The sequence below is a fragment of the Coregonus clupeaformis genome, chromosome 12 (genome assembly GCF_020615455.1).
Source record: "Coregonus clupeaformis isolate EN_2021a chromosome 12, ASM2061545v1, whole genome shotgun sequence".
Lineage (NCBI taxonomy): Eukaryota > Metazoa > Chordata > Actinopteri > Salmoniformes > Salmonidae > Coregonus > Coregonus clupeaformis.
The window spans coordinates 62,195,498-62,221,283 of record NC_059203.1 but is presented as its reverse complement, the minus strand read 5'-3'; the positions used below and the strand labels follow the sequence as shown (position 1 = coordinate 62,221,283).

Genomic DNA, 25,786 nt, shown 5'->3' with positions numbered 1-25,786 from the left:
AGCACAAGTGATTCTACTTATTAGCTGCTCACCAAAACCGTGGCTGTGCTCCAGGCGTGCCCGATCTCAGAATGCCTAAGTAGGTGTTACATTTGCCTTGGAAGCCCATGCTTCTCACATACTGTTCGTAAGCCTTGGAAACTACTCCTACGAAAGTAGTTTCGCGTGATTGAGGTTCGGTAGAACCAGTAATATACAGTGAGGGAAAAAAGTATTTGATCCCCTGCTGATTTTGTACGTTTGCCCACTGACAAAGAAATGATCAGTCTATAATTTTAATGGTAGGTTTATTTGAACAGTGAGAGACAGAATAACAACAACAAAATCCAGAAAAACGCATGTAAATAATTTTATAAATTGATTTGCATTTTAATGAGGGAAATAAGTATTTGACCCCCTCTCAATCAGAAAGATTTCTGGCTCCCAGGTGTCTTTTATACAGGTAATGAGCTGAGATTAGGAGCACACTCTTAAAGGGAGTGCTCCTAATCTCAGCTTGTTACCTGTATAAAAGACACCTGTCCACAGAAGCAATCAATCAATCAGATTCCAAACTCTCCACCATGGCCAAGACCAAAGAGCTCTCCAAGGATGTCAGGGACAAGATTGTAGACCTACAGAAGGCTGGAATGGGCTACAAGACCATCGCCAAGAAGCTTGGTGAGAAGGTGACAACAGTTGGTGCGATTATTCGCAAATGGAAGAAACACAAAATAACTGTCAATCTCCCTCGGCCTGGGGCTCCATGCAAGATCTCACTTTGTGGAGTTGCAATGATCATGAGAACGGTGAGGAATCAGCCCAGAACTACACGGGAGGATCTTGTCAATGATCTCAAGGCAGCTGGGACCATAGTCACCAAGAAAACAATTGGTAACAAGCTACGCCGTGAAGGACTGAAATCCTGCAGCGTCCGCAAGGTCCCCCTGCTCAAGAAAGCACATATACCCGTCTGAAGTTTGCCAATGAACATCTGAATGATTCAGAGGAAAACTGGGTGAAAGTGTTGTGGTCAGATGAGACCAAAATGGAGCTGTTTGGCATCAACTCAACTCGCCGTGTTTGGAGGAGGAGGAATGCTGCCTATGACCCCAAGAACACCATCCCCACCGTCAAACATGGAGGTGGAAACATTATGCTTTGGGGGTGTTTTTCTGCTAAGGGGACAGGACAACTTCACCGCTTCAAAGGGATGATGGACGGGGCCATGTACCGTCAAATCTTGGGTGAGAACCTCCTTCCCTCAGCCAGGGCATTGAAAATGGGTCGTGGATGGGTATTCCATCATGACAATGACCCAAAACACACGGCCAAGGCAACAAAGGAGTTGCTCAAGAAGAAGCACATTAAGGTCCTGGAGTGGCCTAGCCAGTCTCCAGACCTTAATCCCATAGAAAATCTGTGGAGGGAGCTGAAGGTTAGAGTTGCCAAACGTCAGCCTCGAAACCTTAATGGCTTGGAGAAGATCTGCAAAGAGGAGTGGGACAAAATCCCTCCTGAGATGTGTGCAAATCTGGTGGCCAACTACAAGAAACGTCTGACCTCTGTGATTGCCAACAAGGATTTTGCCACCAAGTACTAAGTCATGTTTTGCAGAGGGGTCAAATACTTATTTCCCTCATTAAAATGCAAATCAATTTATAACATTTTTGACATGCGTTTTTCTGGATTTTGTTATTGTTATTCTGTCTCTCACTGTTCAAATAAACCTACCATTAAAATTATAGACTGATCATTTCTTTGTCAGTGGGCAAACGTACAAAATCAGCAGGGGATCAAATACTTTTTTCCCTCACTGTATTGGGGAAAAATAGGCATGGGCAAAACAGGTAATGCCTTTCCGTCCTTTCTGCTCAGAGCCAATGCTATCGCTGGATACCAACCAGTGGCGGTCAGTGCTGTTAAAGATGAGGGAGGACGATAATTTTTTTAATGAGCATGGCCTTATTTCTATTACAGCATATTGGATGACAGTCATTCATATTCCATTCACCCAGGTCAATGTAACATTGATAGGTTTAGGCTAATGCACAATACTCAACTTTCCCCTATACCCAACATGAGGTTGCTACAACCTAGCCTATGAATGAAAGTTTACAACATAGGTGCACAGGTCGAGATAATATTTTGTAATCAAGGTGACAGACAGTGACACATTCAATACCGCCTTGCACACTCTTGCCTGCATCTAGCTGATCTAGGGTGTAATCATTAGTCCAACAGTTGCAAACAAGAGTTTCTATTGGACAAATTCAGGTATGTATATCCCCGTTTCGTTCCATTTGCTTCCGTTTAAGAAACGTTTTTCAACAGAATCGGCGGAATGAATACACCCCTGATCACATGCAAACACAGTTCACTTTCATAGCAGCCACATACAAATAGGATGATCACTTTGCTCATTGTAATTATTTCTAGTATCTATGTGCTCTCCTCCTCTCTCACCTTTACCCTTCGCTTGTGGACTTCAATGCACAACACATCAGCTGTCAGTGACCAGGCGAAAGCCAAGCCAAACCTTCATATTATAACCACTACACACAGCCTACATAGTTGTCACCATATTATCTAGCGTCATAGTCAACATAGCTAATAGAACTAACGCATTAGTAAACCCGCTACAATCAAGCAGTACAGTGTACAGTCAGCAAGCAGTTTAGCAGTTACACCGGCGGGCCCCAAGAGTTCCAGTGTTGGATAGCCATAGCCAGCTAGCTAACATAGCATCCTTCTCTGTTTGAGCTAGGTGTTTGAGTAGGCTAAACTAGCTAGCTAAGCTAGCGAAGTAAGTGAAAGTAAAAAAAAAAATACAACGAAATATAGCTAGCTCTCACTCTTCCTCTCTCTCTTACTTCTCCTTCATTTTTGAAGAAATGTATTTGTTCAAAACTGTTCAACTATTGAATTTTTCTCTCTCTTTGAGCCAACTACTCACTACATTTTATGGTCTACAGTGCTAGCTAGCGGTAGCTTATGCTTTCAGTACTAGATTAATTATCTGATCCTTTGATTGGGTGGACAGCATGTCAGTTCATGCTGCAATAGCTCTGATAGGTTGTAAGACGTCCTCCGGAAGTTGTCATAATTACTGTGTAAGTCTATGGAAGGGGATGAGAACCAAGAGCCACCAAGGTTTTGTATTGAAGTCAATGTACCCAAAGAAGGACGGAAACTAGCTGTCCTCCGGCTACACCATGGTGCTACCCTACAGAGTGCTGTTGAGGATACTGTAGACCTTTATTGCAAATGGTGTGTTTTAATAAATTATTTGGTGACGTGAATATTTAATATCGTTTTATCAAACAATGATAACTTTTTTTATTTTTATGAAATTCACTGAGGAGGAAGGTCCTCCACTTCCTCCTCTGAGGAGCCTCCACTGATGCCAACACTCCCATTCAAACCCAGAATTCTATACTGGATTTCTCCAGACTTCCAATGCGATTTAACGAGACAAGATTTGGAAGGATGGCCACGCGAGGCTAGTATTGAATAGTGTTGAACATACTGTACCTTTAAAAAAAAGTAGGGGCGTGGATCAGAAAACCAGTCAGTATCTGGTGTGACCACCATTTGCCTCATGCACCACGACACATCTCCTTCGCATAGAGTTGATCAGGCTGTTGATAGTGGCTTGTGGAATGTTGTCCCACTCCTCTTCAATGGCTTTGCGAAGTTGCTGGATGTTTGCGGGAACTGGAACACGCTGTCGTACACGTCGATCCAGAGCATCCTATACCACCCGCTGAGGTATTTGTGAGCTCTGGCCCAGTAAGAAGGTGGTCATTCAATGACGTGTCTTGGAATCTTGCTGAGCAATCGAAGACGACGCGTATCTTCCCAGGCTTTTGAGGGTGGTATACCCCGTGGTGGGGAATATACCAGGCTGGATGATTGTTGAGTTCCTTTTCGGGAACCTTCTCAGCATCACCACGAGCAATGATATCTTTCATGAAGTTCATGTAGTCTGAGCAGTATTTCTGGTCTCTCTTGAGCCTTCGTTCCAAGCCTCTTAGACGCTGAACAGAACATGACTTATTATTGGGTAGATTTGGTCTGTCTTGTTTGAAAGGTAAGGGCATTTCATAATGACCATCTTGTTTGTGTTTGATTTCATCTTTCAGCTTAGTCAAGAAGTGGAGATCTTCCTGAGAGACGGTTGCATCTTCTTCAACTCTTTCACTGAAATCAGATTCTAGTACCTTAATTACATCATTTGGACTGATCATTTCCTTGATCTGAGTCTTGCAAACATAGTGAACTTCACCTTTGAGCTTGATTGTTGGTTTGGGTTCAGGTGTCACTTTCCTTACAATGATGCGGTGACTTACTCCAATTGCATCACTGTAGTGCTCTTGTGGGTCACCATAACTCACTATGCTCCAACCTAGATCAGTTCTCTGAGCAAAGGGTTCGTTTTCTTCTCCACATCGACTTCTCTGGGCATTAGCGCTTGTGGGCAATTGTATCCGATTAGCAGACCAATTTCACATTCCTTTGGCGGTGCAATGTGTTCTGCAAGATGCTCCAAATGAGGCCATGCTTTAGCGGTCTCTGAAGTTAGAATGTGTGTCCGATTGGCAGGGATAAATTCACGAGTGTACGTTGTTGGCACTGTGATCTTCTTAGAGGAGAATAGACCTCTTATTTGTAGGTATTTGAGTCTTTTACAGGGTACAATTGTCCTTTTTGACGACATTGTAGATAGTTTCAGCTTCACTTGTTCCGTGTTCGTATCTAGAATGTTTGCTACTTCCTCAAGAATGAAGGAAGAATCACTTTGTGAATCTAGCAGAGCATAGACAAGAACTTCCTTACTTGAATCACTTTGCGTTGACACATAGACAGGTACTATCGCTGAAGTCTGTGTAGTATTGCCATCTTGCACAACTCTGTTGGATGTGGTTTCCTTGATAACCTCTTGTGTTGACAGTAGCTTTCTTTCCTTGCCATAACTTATGTCTTTAGATGTTTCCCCTTTTGGTTCTTGTTTTGAGCGATCTTCGTGTAGGCATGTGGGATGACGTTTTGAGCAGGTGTCACAGACCATCCGGCTACTACAGCTCTTGGATTGATGGCCAGGACTTAAACATCCGAAGCACAGTCTTTCATTCTGAATGAACTTGACTCGTTCGGCGACTGTCCTTTCAATGAATTTGAAGCACTTGTGTAAACTGTGTCCTAATTTCTTACATAACACAATATGTGTATAAGCAAAAACTGAAGCAGGAAGCACCAGTGATTCGGTTAATAAAAAAGTGGTCAGATGACGCAGATGCCAAGCTACAGGACTGTTTTGCTAGCACAGACTGGAACATGTTCCGGGATTCTTCAGACAGCATTGAGGAGTACACCACATCAGTCACTGGCTTCATCAATAAGTGCATCGATGATGTCGTCCCCACAGTGACCGTACGTACATACCCCAACCAGAAGCCATGGATTACAGGCAACATCCGCACTGAGCTAAAGGGTAGAGCTGCCGCTTTCAAGGAACGGGACTCTAACCCGGAAGCTTATAAGAAATCCCGCTATGACCTCCGACGAACCATCAAACAGGCAAAGAGTCAATACAGGTCTAAGATTGAATCATACTACACTGGCTCTGACGCTCGTCGGATGTGGCAGGGCTTGAAAACTATTACAGACTACAAAGGGAAGCACAGCCGCGAGCTGCCCAGTGACACAAGCCTACCAGACGAGCTAAACCACTTCTATGCTCGCTTCGAGGCAAGCAACACTGAAGCATGCATGAGAGCACCAGCTGTTCCGGACGACTATGTGATCACGCTCTCCGTAGCCGATGTGAGTAAGACTTTTAAGCAAGTCAACATTCACAAGGCCGCTGGGCCAGACGGATTACCAGGGCGTGTACTCCGAGCATGTGCTGACCAACTGGCAAGTGTCTTCACTGACATTTTCAACATGTCCCTGACCGAGTCTGTAATACCAACATGTTTCAAGCAGACCACCATAGTCCCCGTGCCCAAGAACTCTAAGATAACCTGCCTAAATGACTACCGACCCGTGGCACTGACGTCTGTAGCCATGAAGTGCTTTGAAAGACTGGTCATGGCTCACATCAACAGCATAATCCCAGAAACCCTAGACCCACTCCAATTTGCATACCGCCCCAACAGATCCACAGATGATGCAATCTCTATCGCACTCCACACTGCCCTTTCCCACCTGGACAAGAGGAACACCTACGTGAGAATGCTATTCATTGACTACAGCTCAGCATTCAACACCATAGTGCCCTCTAAGCTCATCACTAAGCTAAGGATCCTGGGACTAAACACCTCCCTCTGCAACTGGATCCTGGACTTCCTGACGGGCCGCCCCCAGGTGGTAAGGGTAGGTAACAACACATCTGCCACACTGATCCTCAACACGGGGGCCCCTCAGGGGTGCGTGCTCAGTCCCCTCCTGTACTCTCTGTTCACCCATGACTGCATGGCCAGGCACGACTCCAACACCATCATTAAGTTTGCCGACGACACAACAGTGGTAGGCCTGATCACCGACAACGATGAGACAGCCTATAGGGAGGAGGTCAGAGATCTGGCCGTGTGGTGCCAGGACAACAACCTCTCCCTCAACGTGACCAAGACAAAGGAGATGATTGTGGACTACAGGAAAAAAAAGAGGACTGAGCACGCCCCCATTCTCATCGACGGGGCTGTAGTGGAACAGGTTGAGAGCTTCAAGTTCCTTGGTGTCCACATCACCAACGAACTATCATGGTCCAAGCACACCAAGACAGTCGTGAAGAGGGCACGACAAAGCCTATTCCCCCTCAGGAGACTAAAAAGATTTGGCATGGGTCCTCAGATCCTCAAAAAATTCTACAGCTGCACCATCGAGAGCATCCTGACTGGTTGCATCACCGCCTGGTATGGCAACTGCTTGGCCTCTGACCGCAAGGCACTACAGAGGGTAGTGCGTACGGCCCAGTACATCACTGGGGCAAAGCTCCCTGCCATCCAAGACCTCTATACCAGGCGGTGTCAGAGGAAGGCCCTCAAAATTGTCAAAGACTCCAGCCACCCTAGTCATAGACTGTTCTCTCTGCTACCGCACGGCAAGCGGTACCGGAGTGCCAAGTCTAGGTCCAAAAGACTTCTCAACAGCTTCTACCCACAAGCCATAAGACTCCTGAACAGCTAATCATGGCTACCCGGACTATTTGCACTGCCCCCCCACCCCATCCTTTTTACGCTGCTGCTACTCTGTTAAGTATTTATGCATAGTCACTTTAACTCTACCCACATGTACATATTACCTCAACTACCTCAACTAGCCGGTGCCCCCCGCACATTGACTCTGCACCGTTACCCCCCTGTATATATAGCCTCCCTACTGTCACTTTATTTTACTTCTGCTCTTTGTTTTTCTCAACACTTTTTTTTGTTGTTGTTTTATTCTTACTTTTTTTGTTTAAAATAAACGCACTGTTGGTTAAGGGCTGTAAGTAAGCATTTCACTGTAATGTCTGCACTTGTTGTATTCGGCGCATGTGACCAATAAAATTTGATTTGATTTGATTTGATTTGATTTGAACACACATGTGACACTGTGTTAAACTGTTTGCTAGGTATTCTGCAGAGAAAAACACCTTGATGCACTCCTGCTCCTGCTGTCGGGAGATGTCTACCAGTGAGAGGGAGGTGGAGATGGTCTGCTCTGACGGGAAGAAGTTAATGCATTCCTACATTTACATTGATAAGTGCGGCTGCCATGAAACTGAGTGTGACAAGCAGAACCACTTAGATTAGGCCTAGAAGTCTTTTAAAATGGCCGTATCAATTTTCCTATTTACATTAACTGCATGGAATATTAAATACTTTTATCTAAAGGGAACCAATAGGGTCTGACTCATTATCATATAGGCTACTTTCATGAACTGTATGTCCTTTCTCTCTACACTATCATATAAATGATTCATGTTGTCTAACTTTTTCTCAAATGTATTAAACTGATTAAGAAGCATGTAGTCATTATCTTTCTCATTTGATTTCATATTGTTTAGTGCATCAATGTGCGACTAGGTAAAAAGTACAGATATGATTTAATAAAGAACACATTCATTATATAATTGCTACTATTAACGGGGCAATCTGCGGCTCAAACAATAACAAAGTAGGCGCCCCGCCACTGTTTTGGCAAAAAGATGAAGGATGGGGCTGGAGGAATGTAACCAGTCTCAAATTCATAGACAGAGCCATGGATGCAAGGACTGACCATCCATGATATCAACATTATAGTTTTAACCATGTTTTGAGGATATATAGTGTTTGTTAACAATTATGTTGTTTACGAACAAAGGAATAAAGCAATGTTATATTTCGTGTTCTGATGGGCTGCTACTGTTGAACTAAGCTCATTGGGCATTTATAAGTTATATTTTTCAAGAATCAATGGGTTTTATCAATTTAAAAGACCAAAAATGTATGTAGCAATCACAGATGAGTCACTGAAATCTGCAACATTGATTACCTGTTCCAATACATTGATGTCAAAATGTCACAAGAACCATACCCACTGGGCACAGACGTCAATTCAACATTGGTTCAACATCTATTCAACATCTACAGTGAGGGAAAAAAGTATTTGATCCCCTGCTGATTTTGTACGTTTGCCCACTGACAAAGACATGATCAGTCTATAATTTTAATGGTAGGTTTATTTGAACAGTGAGAGACAGAATAACAAAAAAAAATACAGAGAAACGCATGTCAAAAATGTTATAAATTGATTTGCATTTTAATGAGGGAAATAAGTATTTGACCCCTCTGCAAAACATGACTTAGTAATTGGTGGCAAAACCCTTGTTGGCAATCACAGAGGTCAGACATTTCTTGTAGTTGGCCACCAGGTTTGCACACATCTCAGGAGGGATGTTGTCCCACTCCTCTTTGCAGATCTTCTCCAAGTCATTAAGGTTTCTAGGCTGACGTTTGGCAACTCGAACCTTCAGCTCCCTCCACAGATTTTCTATGGGATTAAGGTCTGGAGACTGGCTAGGCCACTCCAGGACCTTAATGTGCTTCTTCTTGAGCCACTCCTTTGTTGCCTTGGCCGTGTGTTTTGGGTCATTGTCATGCTGGAATACCCATCCACGACCCATTTTCAATGCCCTGGAAGTAGGTTCTCACCCAAGATTTGACGGTACATGGCCCCGTCCATCGTCCCTTTGATGCAGGGAAGTTGTCCTGTCCCCTTAGCAGAAAAACACCCCCAAAGCATAATGTTGCCACCTCCATGTTTGACGATGGGGATGGTGTTCTTGGGGTCATAGGCAGCATTCCTCCTCCTCCAAACACGGCGAGTTGAGTTGATGCCAAAGAGCTCGATTTTGGTCTCATCTGACCACAACACTTTCACCCAATTCTCCTCTGAATCATTCAGATGTTCATTGGCAAACTTCAGACGGGCCTGTATATGTGCTTTCTTGAGCAGGGGGACCTTGCGGGCGCTGCAGGATTTCAGTCCTTCACGGCGTAGTGTGTTACCAATTGTTTTCTTGGTGATTATGGTCCCAGCTGCCTTGAGATCATTGACAAGATCCTCCCGTGTAGTTCTGGGCTGATTCCTCACCGTTCTCATGATCATTGCAACTCCACGAGGTGAGATCTTGCATGGAGCCCCAGGCCGAGGGAGATTGACAGTTCTTTTGTGTTTCTTCCATTTGCGAATAATCGCACCAACTGTTGTCACCTTCTCACCAAGCTGCTTGGCGATGGTCTTGTAGCCCATTCCAGCCTTGTGTAGGTCTACAATCTTGTCCCTGACATCCTTGGAGAGCTCTTTGGTCTTGGCCATGGTGGAGAGTTTGGAATCTGATTGATTGATTCTGTGGACAGGTGTCTTTTATACAGGTAACAAACTGAGATTAGGAGCACTCCCTTTAAGAGTGTGCTCCTAATCTCAGCTCGTTACCTGTATAAAAGACACCTGGGAGCCAGAAATCTTTCTGATTGAGAGGGGGTCAAATACTTATTTCCCTCATTAAAATGCAAATCAATTTATAACATTTTTGACATGCGTCTTTCTGGATTTTTTTGTTGCTGTCTCGCACTGCTCAAATAAACCTACCATTAAAATTATAGACTGATCATTTCTTTGTCAGTGGGCAAACGTACAAAATCAGCAGGGGATCAAATACTTTTTTCCCTCACTGTATTCAACATTAGTTCAGGGTCATTTCATTGAAATGACGTGGAAACTACGTTGATTTAACCAATGTGTGCCCAGTGGGCAGTATATTATTAGAAACAAAATTAGGGTACACAATATTTATGCAGTCACTCACTGGCGACTTACCATGAGGTGTTTCTATACGGATGTTATTGAATGTAACAAACTGGCGACCTACCTGTCATTTCCAGAGATCCACTCACTGACAGTAATAACATCAATCTACCTTTTGTTTAGCCAATTCTATCTCAATGAATGTGTCTGTCATTTCAAAATGTAGCTAATAATCACCTAAATATTTGTTTCTTTATTGACATTTAGATTGCAGAAAGTTTACAGCCAGTTGAACATTTGATTTAAGAGCGGAGAGCTGAGCTGATGGTCCTGTTTCGATTGACTGACTCTGAAGTTTGTGGAGGTAGGGGAGTTGGAACTATGAATCCAATTAGGTTAACGTCTGATAAAAAATATGATTGGGAAGTTGTTGATGCTAAAGTGTTAACAGATGGGAGCTTGTTGGTGTTCTGTAAGGACATGGAGAAGAGAGATGGGAGCTTGTTGGTGTTCTGTAAGGACATGGAGCAGAGAGATGGGAGCTTGTTGGTGTTCTGTAAGGACATGGAGCAGAGAGATGGGAGCTTGTTGGTGTTCTGTAAAGACATGGAGCAGAGAGATGGGAGCTTGCTGGTGTTCTGTAAAGACATGGAGCAGAGAGATGGGAGCTTGCTTGTGTTCTGTAAAGACATGGAGCAGAGAGATGGGAGCTTGCTGGTGTTCTGTAAAGACATGGAGCAGAGAGATGGGAGCTTGTTGGTGTTCTGTAAGGACATGGAGCAGAGAGATGGGAGCTTGTTGGTGTTCTGTAAAGACATGGAGCAGAGAGATGGGAGCTTGTTGGTGTTCTGTAAAGACATGGAGCAGAGAGATGGGAGCTTGTTGGTGTTCTGTAAGGACATGGAGCAGAGAGATGGGAGCTTGTTGGTGTTCTGTAAGGACATGGATCAGAGGGATAAAGCCAAGAAAATAGGGAGGTATAAGGTGTTGAGAGGCGTGCCTGACCAAGCAGGATAGTATAAGGTGTGGTGGAGGTGTGTGGGTGCTCACAGTGTGGGCTATGGTGGGTATGAGGCAATGAAACAGGCAGTGGAGGTGCAATGAGTGAGAGTAGAGAGAAGGGTGTCATGCTGAGGCAGTGAGGGTGGTCCAGGACCAGGGAGATACAGGATCTAGGTAGAGAAGACAGTTAGAATGGTCCAGGACCAGGGAGATACAGGATCTAGGTAGAGAAGACAGTTAGAATGGTCCAGGACCAGGGAGATACAGGATCTAGGTAGAGAAGACAGTTAGAATGGTCCAGGACCAGGGAGATACAGGATCAAGGTAGAGAAGACAGTTAGAATGGTCCAGGACCAGGGAGATACAGGATCAAGGTAGAGAAGACAGTTAGAATGGTCCAGGACCAGGGAGATACAGGATCAAGGTAGTGAAGACAGTTAGAATGGTCCAGGACCAGGGAGATACAGGATCAAGGTAGAGAAGACAGTTAGAATGGTCCAGGACCAGGGAGATACAGGATCTAGGTAGAGAAGACAGTTAGAATGGTCCAGGACCAGGGAGATACAGGATCAAGGTAGAGAAGACAGTTAGAATGGTCCAGGACCAGGGAGATACAGGATCAAGGGTGATTAAGGTAGGCATATGGAGCAGTTTCAGTGCCAACAGAAATTGTATTAGAAGTCCATAATTTAGCAAAGTTTTAAATAAACTAGAAAATTGTGTGTGCACATCCCGGCCAGCCAAACCCCTCCCCTAACCTAGACGACGCTGGGCCAATTGTGCGCCACCTCATGGGTCTCCCAGTCACGGCCAGCTGCGACACAGCCTGGGATCAAACCCGGGTCTGTAGTGACGCCTATAGCACTGTGATGCAGTGCCTTAGACCGCTGCACCACTCGGGAGGCCAATTATGAATTTATATTAGGATATTGAATTTGAATGTAATATTTTTGAATTTGTAAGACACATTGAATTCATAACCTTAACTTGTATTTCATGATTTTAAACTGAATTGAGTGAATATTGCATTCAGTTTTCAAATTCAACTTCAATTTAATTGAATATTCAAATTAAATATTTATATATTCATTTTCAATATGGTAGATATTGCATTCATTGTCTGTGTATCAAGTTTACAATCTGCATTGATCATTTTTTTACTAAATATTTTGACTCATCACATACGCTGCTGTTGCTGTTTATTATCTATCCTGTTACATTGTCACTTTATCCTTACCTACACTATATATACAAAACTATGTGGACATCCCTTCAAATTAGTGGATTCAGCTATTTAAGCTGACAGCTGTATAACATCACAGACATGCAATCTCCATAGACAAACGTTGGCAGTAGAATGGCCCGTACTGAAGAGCTCAGTGACTTTCAACGTGGCACTGTCATAGGATGACACCTTCCCATCAAGTCAGTTTAATAAATTTCTGCCCTGCTAGATCTGCCCCGGTCAACTGTAAGTGCTGTTATTGTGAAGTGGAAACGTCTAGGAGCAACAACGACTAAGCCGCAAAGTGGTAGGCCACACAAGCTCACAGAACGGGACCGCCGAGTACTGAAGCACGTAGAAAACGTCTGTCCTTGGTTGCAACACTCTCTACCAAGTTACAAACTGCCTCTGGAAGCAAAGTCAGCACAATAACTGTTAGTCGGGAGCTTCATGAAATGGGTTTCCATGGCCGAGCAGCCGCACACAAGCCTAAGATCACCATGCGCAATGCCAAGCGTCGGCTGGAGTGGTCTAAAGCTCGTCGCCATTTTACTCTGGGGCAGTGGAAAGGCGTTCTCTGGAGTGATGAATAGCGCTTCATCATCTGGCAGTCTGACAGAAGAACCTGCCCCAATGCATAGTGCCAACTGTAAAATTTGGTGGATATGGAATAATGGTCAGGGGCTGTTTTTCATGGTTGGGGCTAGGCCTCTTAGTTCCAGTGAAGTGAAATCTTAAAGCTACAGCATACAATTATATTTCTAGACGATTCTGTGCTTACAACTTTGTGGCAACTTTGTGGCAACAGTTTGGGAAAGAAGACCAGAGTAGGCGCGTAAACAAGATGGCGTATTGAATAGAAATCGGTACAAAACACCTCAAGATAAAAACATAATATTCAAAATCAGTAAGTTAGACTAAATATTAGCATTTCATATATTCGCAGTTAATATAATTCAATCTGGATAATAACAGAAATAAGATCATAAGGCTAGAGAAATATATCGACAAATATTACTACAACAAGCAACACCCAAACATGACTGAAGACAAGCGTGGAGAGCCGATCCCCAAAAGAAAACGCGACTCATCGACAGATACAGATGATATATGCTTTTCACCACTGGGTATGGTAAGTGTGGAAAGCGACCTGTTGAAGTCGATAAATGACAAATTGGGCATACTAGAACTGGTCAGTAAAGACGTAAAAGAGTTGAAAGCGAGTCTTCAAATGAGTGACGAAAAAGCTTTGGTAATGGAGAAAGAAACCAAAGAAATAAAAGTGACAGTCTCTAAAATGGAAACGGACGTTAGGGAATTAAAAAAGGAGAACAATCTTCTGAGAGAAGCCTTACTAGACATCCAAACTAGATCGATGAGGGAAAATCTAGTACTTACGGGTATTCAGGAAAAGGAGGGAGAAATAACAGAGAATATTATGAAGGACTTCCTGCATACAGCGCTGCAAATCCCACTCGAGGCTGTCGATAAAATCCAACTCGAACGTGTACATCGTTTCGGAAAAAGAGGACAAAAATATGAGCGCCCAATCGTTGCCAAATTTGCTTTTTTTAAGGACAAAGCTATGGTGAAAAGCCTGGGAAGGAGACTTGCTGGCACGAAAATAGGCATGAATGATCAGTTCCCGAAGGAGATTGTAGAAAGGCGCAAAGTTCTGTATCCAATCTTCAAGGAAAACAGATTAAAAGGGAAACGTGTTGCACTAGTGGTGGATAAATTATATATTGACAACCAAATGTTCAGAGACACAAAGACTACTCCATGGCTATTCTAAAAGTTGTAATGGAGGAGTCAAATATTGGAGCACCTGATACTAGCAATGATAGGGATTGTAATATTAAATAATATTTATAGTAAGTATAGTATTTTATAAATGGATAAAACGATATAACAAGCAGAATAATACATCTTTATATACAAATAATTAGAACATGGATTTTTTTGGCGGGAGGTTGTTGTTTTGGCGGATGGTTGTTGTGGTTGGTCCTGTGTTCTCTCTGGCGTCCTTTCCCCCTTGCAGCAGATGTGGATGCGGGTGCGTTTGCACGCTCGGCCCATTTCTTCCGCAGTCAGCCATGTGGTGTGCATTTTTGTGTTTGAAAAGGTACGGCGTTAAGTGAGTGAGAGGGGAAATGGTTGCATATCCCAGAGCCGACCGGGGTCTATGAACAGGGGTAGTGAGAGAGAGCTTTCAATTTTGTGTAGATGAGGGATATACATTTTTAAATATAGTAAACATCTAATCTAATTATTCATTGTCCTATCATGATGGAAAGATCCCTAACCCTATAACCTGGACACCCACCTGAGCGACCCATACACCAAAGAGAAGTTCCCATCTATTTTATGGACCTGCTGTGAATATGCAGCCTAAATAGAGAAATAAATGCGGTCAGAGACCTACTTGAGCAGCACCGCCCCCTCAAGATTCTGAGCCTGCCTGGCAGGGTTGGTCCTACAAAGCCAGAGCCCCCTGATGGGAGAGCATAATATACAAGGAAATTCTCAAAGCTGCTAATGAGAACCTTGACGACCTTTTACCTAGCCGGTGGGGATTCCGGTGGGGTACGCCCACCCAGGTAGTGGCAGTGCTGGCAACACTGGCTGCAGTAACCCATGGGGAGGGGGTCACACTCGGACAATCAGAGAGGGGGTTTATCATTGTGGCCCAGGTGGCACAAAATAATCAAAGGTCTGACCGCATGGAGATGCTTGGGAAAATGGTTACAACAGGGGATCAGAGTGTTTGTGTCTCAGGTGAAGAGGGTGGATCTGATCTCCATCACCTAGGACTTGACATAGATGAAGTAGATTAATCAAATCTCACATTGTTGTCAATTTCTGCTCAATTTGCATGCTTTCTCAATCAGCTTTAACTGTATGTGCACTCGTAGATCAAGTTATTTCTCGGGTTGGGCTCTGGGATATAACAGCCGTTGAGTATTGGATTTTATGGTGGATTGTGGAGGAGGGGGGTTGAGTGTGTTGGAGTATGTGAGTATATTACTTTATATCGGGGTTGTGCCTGGTCGTCACTAGTTACCACAGCCACAAAGTCATAAACCCCGACCATTTCTACAATTTATCTTAAAATGTGATTTTAGTCCCTAACCTTAACCCCACTGCTAACCTTATGCCTGACTCGAACCTGAAATTAAAAAACCAAAAGCTTAATTTTGCTTTCATGAATTTATACTATATAGCCAATGTGTTCCAGCTGTTCCCTCTCTCGCGTGAGCATGCCAGATATTATGGAGGAACCGTGAGTTCACGCGAGAGTTGAAACGCCCACTTACACAGACAGGAACCGTGACATTTTATTTTAACGGTAAACAGCCTGAGGAAACTATCTTATTTATCCACCATCTTCCCTTGTTATTCCACCGGAAGAATTTGAATGTTGTACAACTTGGCAGCCCTGTCGATGGAGGAGTACAAGTTGGGACAATTTTATAATAAATGTCGCGTTTAAATAACAATTGCACTTAAATAAACTATTCTTCACATCGGCACAACACGAAATCCAATATATCAACTGCAACAGCGTAGAAGTTTGAGGTAACGTTAATCATGATTGTTTTAGCTAACGTTACATGGACTTTTCTTGAAGTCTGTCTGTTTTCTCTGACAATGATAGCGGACTAAACTCTACTCCATGGTGAAGGAAGTTTCTGATGAGCTTCCTCCTTACCTTGGAGTGGAGTTTGGTCCGCTACCCAATGCGACTTGAGGCATGTGAGTTAGCCAGCCAGCTACCAAGCTAGTCAGCCAGCTAGCTCGTTAACATCATATATCGACTCACCAGTCGATATACTCTGGCCGGCGGTACTCTTAACCTAGCTAGATATTGGTAACAAAACAACTTGATTGTTAGAGTTGGGTTCATTTGCAGCGTTAATTATCTAGCTAGGTTAGAGAACTTCAATCAGTGTTGCAAAAAAGAAAAATTCAGAGTTCCGCTACTGGCTCCTTGATTTGACATTTTGCAGTTGTCTTGACGTCACAGCACCAATTTGCCTAACTGCGGTCCCCTGCATAACGTTTCAGAATTGAGTGGGAAAAGTAATTAATTAATAATTAATTCATTAATTATTCCTCTCTCCCACGACGTTATTCCTCTCTCCTACAGCGTTATTCCTCCCTCCTACAGCATTATTCCTCTCTCCTACAGCATTATTCCTCTCTCCTACAGCGTTATTCCTCTCTCCTACAGCGTTATTCCTCCCTCCTACAGCGTTATTCCTCTCTCCTACAGCGTTATTCCTCACTTCTACAGTGTTATTCCTCTCTCCTACAGCGTTATTCCTCTCTCCTACAGCGTTATTCCTCTCTCCTACAGCGCCCATCACAATTACATGCACATGGCAAGTTATGCAAATTAGGTGATGACGTCATTTAGCGACTTTTAGGACAGCCAATAGCTACTTTCCTTACTGAGGAGTTGGCAACGCTGATCGGGAGGCCCATAGGGGGAGGGGGGAGGGGGGGAGGGGGGGAGGGGGGGTGGTATTATTTAAGATACTATTTGAAGAGGGTTTCAGATGTTTTTGGAAGATGGACAGGGACTCTGCAGGTTTCGCAAGGGCCCAATTGCTATTATGTGTGATGTGGTGGTGGAGCGAATGTTCCATCAGTTCCATGTAAGACCGGAAGACCAAGACTACCTGAGGTTCTTATGGTGGGAGAATGGTGACCTGATGTCTCCGCCATCAACTTTCCGGATGAAAGTCCATCTGTTTGGGGCAGCCTCCTCACCCGGCTGTGCCAATTTTGGTCTCAAACATCTAGCCGCTAAAGGTCAGGATGAATTTAACCAAACCGCTGTTAAATTCATCCAAAGGAATTTTTATGTTGACGATGGACTGGTGAGTGTAACGTCTGATGCTGAGGCAATTCAACTCATCAAGGAAGCAAGAGGTCTTTGCAGCACAGGCAAGCTAAGACTACATAAGTTTGTCTCCAACAGCAAGCATGTATTGAAATCAATACCAAAGGAAGAGTGCGCTGAAAGTGTCAAAAACCTTGATATGGCTTTGGGAGAGCCACTCATGGAAAGAGCTCTCGGAGTGCAATGGTGCGTGTCCTCTGATGACTTTCAGCTCAGAGTTACAGTCAAGGAACACCCGTTGACCAGAAGAGGAGTGCTATCAACAGTAGCTTCCATCTACGACCCATTGGGGTTTGTAGCCCCATTCATTCTTCTAGGAAAGCAGATATTGCAACAACTGTGTCGAGACAAGGCCGGTTGGGATGAACCACTCTCAGAGGAGCTCAAGACACAGTGGGAATCTTGGCTACAAGATCTACAAAACTTGTCTAATGTTAGGATCAGAAGGTGCTATATTCCAGCAAACGTCATAGATGTCAAACAGTACGAGCTTCACCACTTCTCAGATGCCAGCGTCACAGGCTATGGGGATTGTACTTATCTCAGAACAATCAACACCAATGGGGATGTCCATTGATCGTTAGTCATGGGGAAAGCACGTGTTGCCCCCACCAAAGTGACCACAATACCACGCCTTGAGTTATCTGCAGCAGTGGTAGCAGCAAGGACAAGTGTTGTGCTCAGAAAGGAGCTCGAAATAGATGGTCTTCAAGAACATTTTTGGACAGACTCAAAGGTTGTCCTTGGATATAAACAATGATGCAAGACGATTCCACGTCTTTGTGGCTAACAGAATCCAAAGAATCAAGTCCACTACAGATTCAAAGCAATTGAGATTAGCAAGAGTAGCACAGGTGTACCCTAGCACTGATGGAAGAGTCAGAAAGGTAAAACTGTTAATTAGTGACTCAACCTTAGATAACCAGGGAAAACGCACTACAAAGCCAGTGTATCTTGACAGGCCTGTATACAAGACAGTTTTACTGCTTGAAGCAGAATGAATGTTATGGTTATTTTGTGAGGTGAAATCCCAAAGGATGTGATTTGGTGGGAGTTTAACTGCCATAAATGTTATTCATGTCATTATTAATAGGTTTTACATAATATCATTATTATTTGTACAACTTGTATTTTGAATATTGATTTTGCTTGTATTTATGTGATAGGAACTATCTGTACATTCTATGTTGTGTTGGGACGCTTTTAGTGGTGACAAGTTCCAGACGTCGCGGTAAAGTAGCGGCGGTAAAGTTTAGTACTCTGAAAGATAAGTTAAATTAATGACGTGTTTATTTACAAGTATTCTTGTTTCTAAGTGGACCCATTTCCCTCTCAGTTGTGTGCAGCCAGCGAGGTATGTTAATTATGTTAATTATTTGTTGCGCATATGTACGTGCAAGGTTTCTGTAACGTGAACGCCATGTCACGATCGTCTACCAATGAGGAGGACCAAGGCGCAGCGTTGAAAGCGAACATATTTATTAAATAAATGATCACACGATCAAAACAACAGACGATAACGTGATGTCTACGGTTTTACACAAACCAAAATAGAACAAAATCCCACAAACCCGAATGAAAAACAGACAGTTTAAATATGGCTCCCAATCAGAGACAACCCACGACAGCTGACACTCGTTGCCTCTGATTGGGAGTCACTCTGGCCAACATAGAAATAAACACCCATAGAAACAAAACCCATAGATCTACACACCCTGGCTCAACATAACAGTGTCCCCAGAGCCAGGGCGTGACACGCCAACTTGTTTTTTGTGCATGTGTTGAAATGTATTTAAACAGTTCGACGGTGGATTGATGACGGTGGAGAATTTAGTAGAAGAATAAATCCATCAGTAACCAGAACAGCAGCGTCGTGTATTTCCTGGAGGGAGTGATAAACAGGACATACAAACAACACTGTTAGAAACAGTCCCAATTCATTCTGCAATAGGTCGACTCCCATTGAATTCTCACCCTTCAATCCAATTCCACCCGTACACATTTCTGCAAGACCCAAATGCATGTTGCGTTTGTTTCTGTGTGTGTGTGTGCTTATTTTGAGTTTCTACTCACATAGAAGATGTTCCACAGGATCCCCCGCAGGCTGCGATCTCCACGGGCACAGTAGACCTGCAGTCTGTCACCTCTAGGTAGGTGGTGGTGTTCTTCACATCACAGTGACTGATTGGAGTGCCTGGGGTGGGAGACAGAGTTAGGGAGGACATTTTAAAGAGGTGAGTTTCCCCCTTACTATGTAAAGTGCTTGGACTTTGAGCTACTTGAAAAAGTTGCCTGGTTTTAGCTATAACTGAACTCCTTGCCACGCCTTGTCATGCGTATTTGGCAATGAAACTGAGCACAAGGACCGGAATGTCCTCACAAAACAGGGTCTGGTTTTCTGGCTATCGAAATAGAACTACATCCAGTAGATTATTATATATTCCAGAACCATCAGACTCTCATCATATCTGCATTCAGTTTCATCTACAGTAACTCAACATTGATTTATTGTGTCATAAGAGGTTATGTTCACAAAAGGTTATGAACATAAGAGGTTATGTTCACAAGAGGTTATGTTCACAAGAGGTTATGTTCACAAGATGTTATGTTCACAAGATGTTATGTTCACAAGAGGTTATGTTCACAAGAGATTATGTTCACAAGAGGTTATGTTCACAAGAGGTTATGTTCACAAGAGGTTATGTTCACAAGAGGTTATGTTCACAAGAGGTTATGTTCATAAGAGGTTATGTTCACAAGAGGTTATGAACATAAGAAGTTATGTTCACAAGAGGTTATGTTCACAAGAGGTTATGTTCACAAGAGATTATGTTTGACTAGTAGATCTGATGTATGAACAAAAAAGACACAAATCATGAATATTTATAAATAAATCCGTTGTTTTGTTACTTACAGGATGTGCAACAGCCATTTGCATCAGTTTTCTCAGTTCCCTGTGATGTCAAAAAGAATAGTGTACAGTTACATTTGGATATGACTAGTTACAGTCTATTGAGTTGGAGAACACAGTATAGATGTTATAATGGAAAACTATGATCAGATTTGAAATGTTACTAGGGTGTAAATTCAATATAACCTACAAGTTACTATCCTATGAAGCAAACAGCATATTTAGATATAGTTACTTTACTTTAAAGAAACAAATTCAACCAGTTTTCTCATCTACTTACAGGGACACAGTCTTCTGGACTGAACACTGGGCATTCCAATTTGGTTTTCACAACGATGAACTGGTCGTTTCTCTTTGTGCAGTCATACTTCACACAGCGGTCACTAGGGGGCGACCACAACTCCCCAAGCTGTCAGGTAGCAGGAAAGAGATGTTGGTAAGTTAATGCTGCACGTTATAAAAACTTAAATAAATAAGCATTGCTAAATAATTTATAAGCTTTTCAGAAATAAGTACTTCATGGTTTGAAAATGTAAACAAGCATTACAATTCTTAAGCATTTAGACCTATAACATTTATGATGCATTTATAAACATTTGTAAGCACTTATAATAAGTTCTCATTAGTGACGTCATTCGTCCATTTGTGATATCACAAAGATACCTGATATTAATAATAATCTAAATTGGGTGAATTATCTCATCAGTGTCACCTGAATGATGTGAGATGTGGCGTTTGGTAGAGCTACAACACATTCCTTCTGGACACATGTTCCACAGCATTCCCCAGGTACGACTCCATACTCATAACCCTGGACGGGAATCAACAAGGTGGCATCATTAGCGGATGTCCTTCATATCAAACTGTATAGCCTACCATTTAAAATGTTAAACCGAGTTTGCCATTATCCCGAGTACAGTACCGTTTGGCAGGTGGTGGAACAGTCGATTTGGACACACTCAACAACATATAGCTCGGAGACTGGATCCTTTTCAGGGCCACACTTGCACTCCTCACAGATGCCGCTGGGAACATTTTCACCAAGCTGGAGAGTGCAAGCAAGAGTTAGTATCATGTGCTGTAGCAAAACATTAAGCTTGGGTCCTCAGTGGCTCTCAAGACGACTTAAAGGGGCAATCTGTGATTGGTACATCAATATTTAGGTATATTTTATAAAAAATGTACAAATGATTTATTGTAATACTGCTCTGATATCAAAAAAAGTGTCACTGCTCACCGTGAATTCAGTATTATTGTGGACACAGACAGGTTTGGGCACTGAAAGAACACACAATAAAAGGGTCAGACAGTTGTTGATACCTGCACCATGTTACCACTATACACAGATTTTACATTACAGCGCGTGACATGGTTCAATGAGATGGTCCAATGACATGGTCCAATGACATGGTCCAATGACATGGTCCAATGAGATGGTCCAATGAGATGGTCCAATGAGATGGTCCAATGAGATGGTCCAATGAGATGGTCCAATGAGATGGTCCAATGAGATGGTCCAATGAGATGGTCCAATGACATGGTCCAATGAGATGGTCCAATGAGATGGTCCAATGAGATGGTCCAATGACATGGTCCAATGAGATGGTCCAATGAGATGGTCCAATGACATGGTCCAATGAGATGGTCCAATGAGATGGTCCAATGAGATGGTCCAATGAGATGGTCCAATGAGATGGTCCAATGTGCCAGTAAATCAGCACAATCTACTTTTTGGGTTTTTTAAATTGCCGCCATCTTGGAGCTGGAATTGTGATCATGTGTACTGTGCTAATGCTGATACAAAAACAGAGTAACGGAGAGCACTGTACAATACGACGAACTTAGCAAACAAGGCATTTGTGGTAAGGACATGGAGGCACCGTTTTTATGCACGTCAGCTATTAACCTTTCGGTCCCTCTTCAAATGATGTGCAGCTTACAGTATAAAGGCTTCATAAACACTACATAAATGTGTTACAAATCATCTATAACCGTATGTCATGCTTTATGAATGGTTCATAAACGTGGCATAACTGTATGACATAACCACCAATGTCAAATGTGACAAAGATGTGCTTTATATAGGGTGGCATTAGCACCGCTTAATAAAGGCTTTATAAATAATTAAATTGAGGCTTCACTAAGTATTTATTACACAGTCATCCATCTTGGTAGAGTATTGCAACACCAGGATAATGGGTTTGATTCCCGGGACCACCCATACGTAAAAATGTACTCATGCTTTGGATAAAAGCATATGCAAAATGATAAATATTATATTTCACTAAAACATTTCTAGGATAGCCCAACCTATTTCCCTCTTGGGTAAACAGTCAATATTGGACCTGACCTCAACTTCTCCCAGAATGCTGTGCTGCAGGATGAGACACTCTAAAGTGTGGTCATGACAGCAGAACACATTGGTGAGGCCTTTCAAAATCTACTGTATTGCAATTGGAATATTGTAATGTTTAAATTTTTTGCTTATTTCTGGGGGGTTTTCTCAAAATTTCAGTTTTCTTGGTTTTGTTTTTCCAATTTTTTTGGGATTTCCCCCAGTTTTCTCTGGTTTACCCCAGTTTTTTTTCACACTTTTAATGCTTAAACCACAACAGGGCATGACTTTTGAGGTGTGGTGTAGTTGGCCTTTAATTCAGTGACCATGCCCTGCACTGTCTGGTTAGATGGGTTTCTGTGGTGTAGTAAGCCACATGTGATGTGATTCAGCCGCCAGTGGAATGGGGTGGAGTAAAAGGCCACCATATGTCATATGCCAAACATTTAGCACCAACAGACCTGTACCCAGGTTACCTGGTAGTAGGTTAAGGTGGCTCTACCTAGTCTAAACTGAAATACTGTCTCTACTCACCACATGTATTTATTTGACAGCAGTCCACTGTCTTGTTGACCAACACCTCACCGTACTTCTTACAGGTAGCAACTTCTTGGGGCGGACATTTCACCGGTTCACACCGGACACTCAGTGTGTCAGCATTACACTCGCACTTCTGGCAGTTACTGTTCCAAGTCTCACCAAACTGTGTTGGGACAAAACAAAACATTGTTAGCAGAGACTTCAAAGTCATTAAGACGAGGACTGGCCACCCCTCAGAGCCTGGCTCCTCTCTTGGTTTTTTCCCCAGGTTCCTGCCTTCTAGGGAGTTTTGCCTCGTCACTGTGCTCCTGTCTCTGCATTGCTTACTGCTTGGGTATCTGTAAAGCCACTGTGCTCCTGTCTCTGCATTGCTTACTGCTTGGGTATCTGTAAAGCCACTGTGCTCCTGTCTCTGCATTGCTTACTGCTTGGGTATCTGTAAAGCCACTGTGCTCCTGTTTACATTTACATTTTACATTTTAGTCATTTAGCAGACGCTCTTATCCAGAGCGACTTACAGGAGCAATTAGGGTTAAGTGCCTTGCTTAAGGGCACATCGACAGATTTTTCACCTAGTCAGCTCGGGGATTAGAACCAGCGACCTTTTGGTTACTGGCACAACGCTCTTACCCACTAAGCTACCTGCCGCTGCATTCCTGTCTCTGCATTGCTTACTGCTTGGGTATCTGTAAAGCCACTGTGCTCCTGTCTCTGCATTGCTTACTGCTTGGGTATCTGTAAAGCCACTGTGCTCCTGTCTCTGCATTGCTTACTGCTTGGGTATCTGTAAAGCCACTGTGCTCCTGTCTCTGCATTGCTTACTGCTTGGGTATCTGTAAAGCCACTGTGCTCCTGTCTCTGCATTGCTTACTGCTTGGGTATCTGTAAAGCCACTGTGCTCCTGTCTCTGCATTGCTTACTGCTTGGGTATCTGTAAAGCCCTTTGTGACTACTGCTGATGATAAAAGGGCTTTATCAAATACATTTGATTGATTGATAATAACAATAGGGCTTCCAGCCCCTTCAGGGCTTGGACCACTAACAAGCCCCAATGAAACTAGTAAACTGAAGAAAATAAGAAATGGGGTTCTATACAGAACCTTTTTGAGGGCCGTAATGTGAAGCGAGCCGTTGAACCATTTTCGGTTGTATATACTGTCGCACCATTTCTTCTGATGTACACCACAGTGAATCGATCTACATTCTTACCTGTTTGGGATTCCCATCAGGTCCAGTGCATCCCTGAAGGGAAAAGAAGATTTCAAGTCATACATGGTGGTACTTTGAGACACAATTAAACAATATATTCCTCAAACGGTGACACATCCTTACCACAGTCACGAACACAGGTGTCAGATAACGTGTTGAACAAGATGGTACCCTCGGGGCAGAAGCAGCCCTCCATGAATGTGTCACATACAATGTCACGGCTGTTTTGTTCTCCCTCACATGAATGCACATATTTGTCATTGTATCTATAATAAGGGAAAACAATGCGTTACAGACTAGGGAGAAAAACGGAATGGAAACCTTTAAGAATGCATGTACATTAGGTAGTGATGTAAAATAATGAGATGGGAATGAGATGGATACCTTGAATTGCATGTTGGCTGGATAGTAGGGCCACATGCCTTATACACTTTGGTTTTAGGGCAGATCAGTTCTGTAATATGGTTCAAGATGGAATGAAAGACAAAACAGTACGTAAACAGTTTGTAAATGCAGGTTGTCAAAATACAATTCATTATGATAAATCATACAATTATTATAATTATTTAAAATCTTATTAACATCTTGTCTGCATCCCAAATGGGATCCTATTCCCTACATAGATCGCTACTTTTGGCAAGAGCCTGGTCAAAAGTAGTGCACTATGTAGGGAATACGATGCCATTTGGGACACAGTCCTTATTTTATATGAAATTCCCTCCCTACCACATTTTCCATTAGTTGAGTTCCTCCAGTTGATACAGACTCCAGCTCCTGCACACATCACAGCGTAGGTTTCCAGGCTGGAGCAGCCGATTGTGATATTTGGCATGTGGCAGACATCGAACTTACAGGCCTCGAAGAAGGGTTGTGGTGGGATAACGTCATGGCATTGTTCAAAGACCCTTCCAGAATAAAGAACCCATTTAAGTTATTATATAGGCCTAACCCAAATGGGGCACATAACATGTCACGACAGATCACTTTGAAATATTTGATTACTGTATGCCTTACAGGCTAAATTATTAGTGAAGCATCTATGTAGTGTTTATGAAGACTTCATGAATGCTCTATAAAACTTTGATATGGCATAAAAAGTCTGTAAGGTAAGTTTCATTATGAGTTTGGTTATACTTTATGGAACAACAACCCATTACTGGAAAGTTTACAGACTTTTATGTATACAGTGTCAAAACTAGCAACCTCAATCAGATTCACGTGTCTTTGTAATATCGCTGGCTCAGTGTGTTATTAGAAGGTCACATGTCTTACGGGCTAAGTATGATGTCACAGATTGCTGTCTTTCCTGACGGGCAGGTTGGAGGCGTAGGGGTAGGTGTGCTAGGTGGGATCGGTCTGGTAGGTAAGGTTTTGGTAGGTAAGGTATGTTTGGTTGATTGG

The 25,786-nt window shown here is 43.0% G+C and overlaps 1 protein-coding gene across 1 annotated transcript in view; it reads right to left on the bottom strand.

Moving 5' to 3' along the window:
* Positions 1-19,154: 19,154 nt before the first annotated feature.
* Positions 19,155-25,786, bottom strand: part of LOC121578487 (mucin-5AC-like) — a 36,737-nt gene continuing 30,105 nt past the window's right edge. Inside the window, exons 37-49 of the mRNA XM_045224020.1 lie at positions 25,658-25,744; positions 25,112-25,290; positions 24,770-24,839; positions 24,501-24,651; positions 24,386-24,418; positions 23,171-23,339; positions 21,539-21,579; positions 21,224-21,346; positions 21,014-21,112; positions 20,582-20,710; positions 20,305-20,344; positions 19,464-19,584; positions 19,155-19,272 (exon numbers count right to left, since the gene is read on the bottom strand). Coding sequence (XP_045079955.1) covers positions 19,221-19,272; positions 19,464-19,584; positions 20,305-20,344; positions 20,582-20,710; positions 21,014-21,112; positions 21,224-21,346; positions 21,539-21,579; positions 23,171-23,339; positions 24,386-24,418; positions 24,501-24,651; positions 24,770-24,839; positions 25,112-25,290; positions 25,658-25,744 — 1,294 coding nt within the window. The 3' untranslated portion in view covers positions 19,155-19,220. The remainder of the gene's footprint in view (positions 19,273-19,463; positions 19,585-20,304; positions 20,345-20,581; positions 20,711-21,013; positions 21,113-21,223; positions 21,347-21,538; positions 21,580-23,170; positions 23,340-24,385; positions 24,419-24,500; positions 24,652-24,769; positions 24,840-25,111; positions 25,291-25,657; positions 25,745-25,786) is intronic.